General features: G+C 44.1%; 1 protein-coding gene across 1 annotated transcript; it reads right to left on the reverse strand.

Moving 5' to 3' along the window:
• Positions 1-2,048: 2,048 nt before the first annotated feature.
• On the reverse strand, positions 2,049-4,318 carry LOC129176842 (Krueppel-like factor 2). The gene is made up of 3 exons (XM_054767301.1): positions 4,029-4,318; positions 3,070-3,946; positions 2,049-2,986 (listed from the first exon to the last, which is right to left on the reverse strand). The coding sequence occupies exons 1-3, from the start codon at positions 4,098-4,100 to the stop codon at positions 2,811-2,813; spliced, it is 1,125 nt and encodes a 374-aa protein (XP_054623276.1). The 5' UTR covers positions 4,101-4,318; the 3' UTR covers positions 2,049-2,810.
• Between the last annotated feature and the right edge of the window lie 4,873 nt (positions 4,319-9,191).

The raw sequence follows: 9,191 nt of genomic DNA on the forward strand, positions 1-9,191 counted from the left end.
CCAATGAGAAAAATGTAACTTTGACAGTCCTGATGGCTTCCAAAGTTACTGGCATGACAAGAAGATTCCACCTGTGCAGTGGAGGAGGCACCATCATGAACTGGGCTGCTTTTTCCTTCAATGGAACAATGGGGCTTCAGGTTGTGCAGGGGTGTAAAACGGCAGCTGGCTATGTGGCGATGTTGCAGGGAGCATCCCTCATGACTGAATGTCCTCGTCTGTGGTAATGACTGGCTTTTTCCAACAGTGCAAAATGTAGATTCTTGCAATTTTTCAGCTGGTCTTAAAATTTTGCCCCAAAATTATTAGTGTGAATATTTAGTGTGGGCACCATCATTTTCTACCACTGCTTTAATGTTCTCGGGTGTGGAATTGAGCAGACCTGCACAGGTTGGTCCAGGTATCCTCTTCCACCAGCTTGCATTTCCTCATCCTCTGCTTGACGATGCCCCACGGGTGCTCAATTGGCTTCAGGTGCAGTGGGAAAAAAACATACTTGGAAAAAATATTGTAGCTTTTTGCATTCTAATGAAACTTTACAACTGTAAATCAAGTAAATCGCTTTGCTTTTATCACATAAAATCTAAACAGGATTGGTAAATTAATGTCATATTGCAAACGTGAAATTATGAGGAAAAAATAAGGTCTATTTGACTTTTTGCAATACTGAGTCTTATGCACATCTATTCTTTATCATACCACATTTATTTCCACTATTTATGTTTCATTTATTTTAACTATAAAACTAATAACATTGATTTTTAATTGCAGCCATGTCATTTCAAGCCAACACTTGATTAACAATGATAGAAGTGACAGTGTACTCCGCTCCTTGCCCAAAGACAGCTGGAATAGGCTCCAGCAAACCTATAATGAGAACACATGGTACAGAAAAGAGATGGAGTATTCCATTATTCATTAGGCACACAACACTGAACAGAAGGGGGATAACTACAACGGATCCTGATTTTACAATGTTGTAATTATGTAGTTTAATAAAATAACATGTAGTACAGTTAAAAGTCACTTTTTTCCCTTTGTGGAGGAGACATACTTGTCCACTCCGCCACTTTCACCTTCTTCAGCAAGACACTTGATTATCTTGGAGGTGTGTCTGGACTCCTTATCATGTTGAAAATGTGACATACAGCCCCTTTTGTACTCACAATGTCACAGCACACGGAATTCACGTTTCCCCCTCAGTGAACCGCGGCTCCCCAGTCCCAGCAGAAGTCATGCACCACTATGCTTGATTGTAGACAAAACATAAGTATCTTGCTACTCAGTTGTGTTGCTAGATATTTAGACAATAATCGCTGTGTGTTGACTCACTTTCAGTGGATACCACATCTATACTGCTATACAAGCTGTACACTGACTACTCTAAAGCACATCTTTCATGTCTTTGAGAAGATATGCTGTGGCCCCCTAAAAATGTCTGCAATTCCAGAATGATGTATTATTGTGAAACCTTTTCAATTTAAAGCTAAAAATCTACCCATGAATCATATCTTGGTTGGTTCATTTCAAACCGACTGCAGTGGTGCACCAAGGCCCAAATCATAAAACCTCCTGTCCTTGTCCAAATACTTGTGGACCTGGTCAAATTGGCACCCGGCCGGGATGCTCAGTGGATGCTTTTGAAGCTGGTGAAATGACACCATGCACCGTGCACGCAGCTTTTAAAAGGGTAGCATGTAATTGTAGTATTAAGGGGGCTCTTTTTGATGTGCTGTAATTTCTAGCCATCAGAAAGTCGGAATCTGAGGGCTCCCTGATGAGGCTTTGCTGCGTGCGTCCCTCTTGTCCAGACGGCTCCGGGCTCACTCTGTAATCATGGAAATTGAGTGTTTGTATTTATAGGCTAAGCCCACAAGTGGCTGCAGCTTGCGTCCCTGCAGCTGCAAAACATCACAGTGGAAATCAAGCGCTCATATTTTCAAACTAAAGTGCTTACACAATGACATGTAGAACCCACTTTGTTGCCCCAGTTGTGATGCCTTGCAGGTCCTTATGAAGCTATTTCCACGAGACAGGAGTCACTTTCAGCTTTTAATATTTACATTAAATACATATTTGGCAGTATAAAATCCATGTACATATTTATATAAATTTAAGTACAAAATAATGCACAGGACGTCAAGCCCTGATAGTGTACACAAGGGGGCTGGAATCACCAAACAACAATAATAATAATAATAATAAAGCCATTCAGTTCATTCATTGAGGCAGTTTTCTTTGGGAAAAAACATTGTCTTTTGCACTTCCTGGCGACAAGATTGTCTACTAAAGTGGTGTGTGTGTCACCGTGAACAGTAGCAGAGTCATAGAAAGGCACTTGTGTATCACACACAGCATTCCAGTTGTGTCAATGCAGAGTAGAATGTAGAATACAGCTCAATACCTTAGAATATGACACAAAAGTTCATTGGTTTCAGGAGTTTTGGACCGTTTTTCACATTTTATGACATACTGATTTTTTTATTAGCTGTAATCAGCAAAAATATTAAGAAATACATTCTTGATCTCTGTATTATAGAATATAATAGTTTCACTTTTTCAATTGAACTAAATAAATGAACTTTTTCCAAGATATTCTAATGTACTGAGATGAAACTGTACAGGGCCAGCCCCTTTTCTCCTGGAGAGCATCTTTTCTCAACCAAAGTAGTACCAGCTACATTATTGGATAACATTCTTAATATTATATTCATATATATATATATATAAAAAGACTTTGGTCATGTGGAGAACATTTTAAATTAAAAAAACATCACAACAAGAAGCACCCAAGCCCTTAAGTCTGTCCTTCACATGTGTCTCTTCATGTGCAGTGCGAGGTGGTCAGACCTGGAGAAGGCACGCTCGCACAGGTGACACTGGAAGGGCCTGTGTCCGGTGTGTTTGCGGAAGTGACGTGTCAGCTCGTCCGAACGGGCGAACTTCCAGCCGCAGCCTTCCCAGCTGCAGTGATATGGCTTCTCACCTGCACGGAAACAGACACATGATTAAGGTAAATTCTTTGCATTGTGACCCGGTGCGTTACGACGCCGCGTAAAGCGCGCTTACCCGTGTGCGTCCGCAGGTGCGCTTTCAGATGCGAACTCTTGGTGTACGTTTTCCCGCAGCCGGCGAAGGTGCAGGTGTGCGTAGCCGTGCGCTTCCTCGGCCAGGTGCGTCTCCCCCGCTTGGGCTTGGACTCCAGCAGCTCCAGTGGGGAGGACGGTGGTGTGAGCATCACCCTCTGAGCGCCGGGCTGCAGGCTGAGGGTTTCGTCGTAGACGCCGAACGCCGGATGGTGCCCACCGTGGTAGGGCATGTGCATGTGGTGAGGTGCGTGCTGGAACGAGGCCGGGTTGTGGTACTTGTTGTGGCCGGCGAAGCAGCTCATCGGCGGGCACATGTCCGAGGCAGCCTGCTCGTCCGGGCTGAGTGGGGGCGTCAAGGGGGAGATGGCCACTCGGGGCTGCTCGAAGGACATCATGCACGAAACGTTCCCCTCCTGCTTGATTTTGCTGCAGCTCTGTGGCACCATGCCCAACACGGGGCCGTAGCTCTCCATGGGGGGCTCCACCTTGATGTCCTGGCGCGGGAAAGGCGTGGTGTTGACGTAAAACCTGCCCTGCACAGCCGGGGGGCTGCGCGTCGCGCCGTAGCCGCCACCTCCGGGCTCAGACCGCAGCAACTCGGTCATGAGGCTGGCACCGTACGGAGGTGGCGGGGACCGGTGCTCGCCGGACGCGGGAGGGAAGGCGGGCTCCTCGCTGTACACCCCCGGTTCTGACGGAGCCACGTAGGCGGTGCTGTTGGCCAGAATAAAATCCAGATCCAAGTAGTTGCTCAGGTCCTCGTCGTCCTTTTTGGGGCACAGGTTCTCCACACCGTGCACAGTTTCTAGTATGGAGCAGACACCGGAGTGGGGCTTGTCACTTTCTGCTTTCCACCTCTGAAACGTCGAAACATGCCTTTTTAAAATCTCCCCTAACAGCACACGTTTCATGCAGCACTGTACACAACTTTGAACTTACGTGTTCCCATGGCTTCTCCCTCGGGGTGGTGAAGGTGGAGAAGGAAGGCAGCATCACTCCTGATAGAGCCATGCTTTGTTTTTGTGTGATAACAACACAACCCGCTCACAAAATCCGTGCGCCTCTTCCCGCTTGATCCGCAACAAGTGTTCTCTGTGTAGTGCGAGTAGGAGGCTCCTTTTATAAGTCCCCTACCCCGGGCGCGCTCGGCCAATTGTGAGGCAGTCAGGAAACCACGTCGTTGTGGTGTAATTTTAGCGCTTTATAAAGCGGCTGCAGGGAGCTCAGGCGCTTCCAGTGCGCGCAATGAAGGCCATCGTGCTCGGCTAGTGGAGCTCTTTAAACGCACGGGAGGTGGAGGAGGGGAGGAGACGTGCCCACGTGTAATGACGTAGGAGCCCCCCCAGCTCTCCACTGTCACGCCCCACTTTGCGCTGGAAAAAAAGTGTCAAGCAGGTTCCAAACACACACACGCCGTTCATATGGCAACCGTTACGTAATGTGGCCAATTAAAAGACGCTCTAACGATGAATTGTCTCTTTTTAATGAGTTCAAAGTTCCTCGCCTCGCGCACTCACCTGCCAACATATTAGGCACACCACACCTACACAACCTGCCTTGTGCCTCATTGAACTGTAAACTCTTGGCTGTCATTAGTGTGTAGGTGTACCTAATATTGTGGTCTGTTTGCACTTGTACACTGAACTATGCACTCTCGTGACATTGTGTGGGTGTACCAAAGTACAGCGAGTTCAGAAACAAGCATCTTAAGAGCATATACATCTACTAATAAATACAAGAAAACTGGGATTTGACAACGTCTTTGGTGTTTTTGTTGTAGTCTCGGCTGCCATTCATCGTACAGGTGTGCCCAGTATTGTAATATTGTGGCCTATGAGTGTAAGCATATTTACAGTACAGAAAGTTTAGTTGATTTAGTTGATACCTTTTTGCTTATAAAAACAAAACAAAAAAAAAAAATATATATATATATATATATGTGTGTGTGTGTGTGTGTGTGTGTGTGTTCAGTATTGTGATGGTAGTTTGCACATATTTAGACCCTCAAATGTGTTGCTGAATAAGGTAACTGCAATCTATTATAGTGAATTGAATACCTCTCTGACGTAAATGTGAGCAAGAAACACGACCGTTATATGTTAAAAGGCATTCATAAGCCATGCTTTGTTGGTAGTGGTGTTTTTAAATGGGCTGAGTGGCTTTCCTAAAATCTGTCATTTTCTTAAGCAAGTCAGGAATGGCCTGCCTAAACATGCATGAAATAGCCAGTTGGAATCAAAAGCTGTCAATATGCTGGAGTGCAGAATCAATAATAAATATACTGTTCGACGAATACTCCCCAAAGTCAGCCTTATTTGATGATCAATCTCACGTGTTCCTAATGGAGTGACCCGTACACGCGCACGTCCGCGCAAACAAAAAGTCGTACTCGCGAGCGCGTCCGTGTCTGTCTGGGTCCATGCTGATGAAAGGAAGAGCAGCAGGTTTTGTTGTGGCCCAGCAGGCTTGTCCAAACAGGCGCCAGGCTTGTCTCACAAAGGAGGGAAAGCAGCAAAGCAAAGCAGCGTGGATGTAAACATGATTTCTAGCAACATCCAATTCAAATGCTAATGATTTTTATTTGCATCACAACCACACTGGCAGCACCGAAACTTAAGACGCTGATACTGCTAGTTTTGTTCGGCGATTCACATTAATAACATAGCATGTAATTAATACAGTAACTGCATGTAATTCATAAATAAATGTCTCACTCTGTATATTTAAAGACATAGGGACCAGGTGATTTTTTTTTTCCACGGGGCCCAGAATTCCTGGCGGTGCTCCGGATGATTATAGAAAAAATAAATTCAGTACGTCATAAAAGCAAATGAACTGCAAAAACTTCCTGCATGAGCCTTTAATTACTTTTATGAAATTGTCTATTTTTACCTAACAAAGTGTCATTTCTTCCAGCTCGGCGAGGAGAGGAAAGATCACGCTCCGCTCTGTGAGTGGTCAGTGGTGATGATGACGATGAAAGCACACCGCTCACCTCACGTCCAGCTGTCATGTCCGCCATCAGCGCCTTCTCTGGAAAGTGTATCACTCTGCATGTGATCCGGTAAGATCAGCTGATCCAACCTTGTCTATGACCTGTACAGATGTCATCAATGTATCTGTGGTGTATATATAATATTATTTTTCATTTTGTGCATCACGTCTATTGGATAAAAATAATGTTTGGGCCTGAGAAGTCGTGTCGGAATTAGATTTAAACCATAATCCTGATAAATGATTGTAAAGTGGCTCATTTTCTTCCAGTTCCTCATTCAAACAGCTGCTGTGTTACATTGCAAGTGCATTTTCATCTACTCACGTATGTGGGACAAGATAAAAGTACATGTCCCGTATTGAGTTGACAAGGGATGTCCCTATTACCGTGAGAATGAAAAATAGTGAAATGCGTTGTCATTTGACAACAGCTTGTCACAGTCTAAGCCAATCAATGCCAGTGTGTGTGATCACTCACGGTTGACTCACATTGAAGTTCGACTATTCTACCATCTTTGTTTACACATTTTTGCCTGGCTCCACTGTCTCTCTGGCAGCAGCTAGCTAGGCTGTAGGTATCCACCTAGTCTTTAATCTTTGGTCCACAGACTCCAAATTCGACTTTTTTTTTATTTTAACCATTTACATTTTGGCTTTTTTTTTTTTTTTTAAATGATGCGGTTCGTTCGGAGCTCGTTTTTGTCCCACCGGGAAGCTATGATGGCTGTCTCGTTCATGGGGTACATGCTAACATTTTTGAAGTGCCCCTGAACAACCTTGCTCTCTTGTCACCTTTTATAATAATTATGTCTTGTCTTCAAAACACTAGTTGTGTGTCTAAGTTGTTCAACATAAACACGTAGTGTGTCCAGCTTTAAAATGTCACTGGATCTTAACAGGTAGCTTGTGAACTACCAGTAGCTCGCCGTCTGATCAGTTGAGTAGCTGACCAAAGAAGATTTGCCTCTGAAACATTTAAGTGTGACAAACATGCAAAAAATGTAATCTGGAAGGGGGAAAATACTTTTTACACCACTGTGTATATTTTTTTAGATATCACAAATATCACGGCTGTTTTTCTCCCAATATGTTGATCATAGTGTATGAATGTATATATCATGATATCGAATCGTATCGTGAGTTACCACTAGTAGTGTACTGTTGATGTCATTTTAAAGCTTGTTTTTAACTGTGAAATTGTTACATATGGTTGTTTTAAAGTCAGTCTCCATACAAACAAAGAGTGGTCGCATTCTGGGATGAATAAAGTAGAATACTTGAATTTGCATGCACTGGAATCATGGCAGCAAATGGGCACCATAAGTGACGGTGGTTTGTTTACACTTTTATCGCTCCGTACCGTAGAGGGAATTCCGTCCAAGCAGGGTGGAAGCGTCTTTGGTATTCAGTCCTTGTTAAGAAGTTCATAATTGATCCCCGTAGGGACATTCTCCCGCCAATCCCCTCCCCTTTTTGTTTTGAAACAAGCCTTGAGAGGTCAAGAGCAAGACAAACAGCTCCCAGCGTTTTGGTATTGAGTGTCATCTCTATTGCAAGCTAGCAGCTGCGCTGAAAGCAGAAGCACCCACATCGATGAGCAACACTTCCACTGAAAATACACAGAGAAAGTCTTTCCCGAACGCTCTTTTGCACAATCTTGCTGTTATTGGGCAACCCGTGTGTGTGTGTGTGTCATTTCACAATTGTAAAGCTGCTTTTGTTGTATGTGTGACTTCTTTGTGTGTCCATACTTAAGCGAGCAGCTTGTCATCACACTGTCAGCCAGCTAACGGTTCGTGAATGTGACGACGGCTCCTCTGAGATGTTCTGTTTTGCCAACACGCTTTCCCACGAGCCAACTATGCCGCTTTGTTTTCATCTGAGGCATGCTTTTTAGGAATCTGGTCAAGGCAGATGGCTGCCCCACACTGAATCACGGTTCTGGCTCGAGTGCTTCTGGCTTCGTTCTTCTCTCATGCATGTGTTCCTGCTCCCACGTTTTGAGATGCACATTCAGTACCGGTCAAAAGTTTGGACACACCTCATTTAATAGCATGAGAAAATGTCCCAAAACTTTTGTACTGGGACACATTACAACAAACGGGACAATGGGAGAAAATGCACTTATGTTTGACCCGCTGGCTTACCATCTCCATTCATCTCAAAGATGTTTAAGGACTTCTTCCACCCCAAACTCATCCAAGCATGACTTTTATGTACAGTCAAACAGTTCCCACAAAGATGCTAATGGAATAGGGGGATACCTTGCTAGAGTTCCTAGCCTAGCATCTTCTATACAGTATATATCAATCTATGGACAAAAGTATGGGACACCTGGTCATGCCAAGAAGGAAAAAGCAAAGAAAAAGTGGAGTTTTGTTTCCTTTGAAGTGTGACAGCTACCACTCTTCTTCCAAGATGTTGGACAGTGTCTGTGGGAATTTTGGAGCTTTTAATGAAATCAGAGGTCACTTATTTGGGGTCTGGCTCTCAATAATAATAATAATAATAATTCGAGAGTAATTCTATAGGATTTTGATGGGCTTCTTCCACACCAAACTCACCCAAACATGCCTTTATGGACCTGTCTTTGTGCACTGGGGAAAAGGTTCCCTATAACAATTTCTTCTCTTCTGGGAACACATCCTACAAGATGTTGGAGTGTGTCTGTGGGATATTTTGTCCATTTGTGAGGTCCAACCTTTGGTCCAGTTCATCTTGAAGGTTTTTTATGGTCCTACCTTTGTGCACTGAGAAACAGGCTTGCCTCTGCTTCTGCTAACACTTCCTACAAGATGTTGGAGTGTGTCCATGAGGCGTTTTAGCTCTTTGTGATGTCCAACCTAAGTTCTTGCTCATCTTAAAGGTGTTTTATGGACCCATCTTTGTGCACTAAGGAACAGGTTCCCTTTGGTCCAGTTTATCGTAAAGGTGTTTTATGGGCAAGTCTTTGTGCACTGGGGAACACAATAGGACCTTGTTCAAGCTGCTCCCTGAAACTGGGAAGCATTCTCTAAAGTCTTGCTAATAGATGATGATGTCCCAACACTTGTCTTAGTATTAGCTATGATTTGATGCTGCGTTCACAAATGCGACTTTGGACATAAA

The sequence above is a fragment of the Dunckerocampus dactyliophorus genome, chromosome 2, assembly GCF_027744805.1.
Source record: "Dunckerocampus dactyliophorus isolate RoL2022-P2 chromosome 2, RoL_Ddac_1.1, whole genome shotgun sequence".
NCBI lineage: Eukaryota > Metazoa > Chordata > Actinopteri > Syngnathiformes > Syngnathidae > Dunckerocampus > Dunckerocampus dactyliophorus.

What these genes read in the sequence shown, in the direction of transcription:
- LOC129176842 (XM_054767301.1), bottom strand. Translation starts at nt 4,100, where the DNA reads ATGGCTCTATCAGGAGTGATGCTGCCTTCCTTCTCCACCTTCACCACC. An exon ending in GGGAGAAGCCATGGGAACAC is followed by an intron (nt 3,947 to 4,028) that starts GTAAGTTCAAAG and finishes TCGACGTTTCAG; the next exon opens with AGGTGGAAAGCAGAAAGTGA. An exon ending in GCACCTGCGGACGCACACGG is followed by an intron (nt 2,987 to 3,069) that starts GTAAGCGCGCTT and finishes GTTTCCGTGCAG; the next exon opens with GTGAGAAGCCATATCACTGC.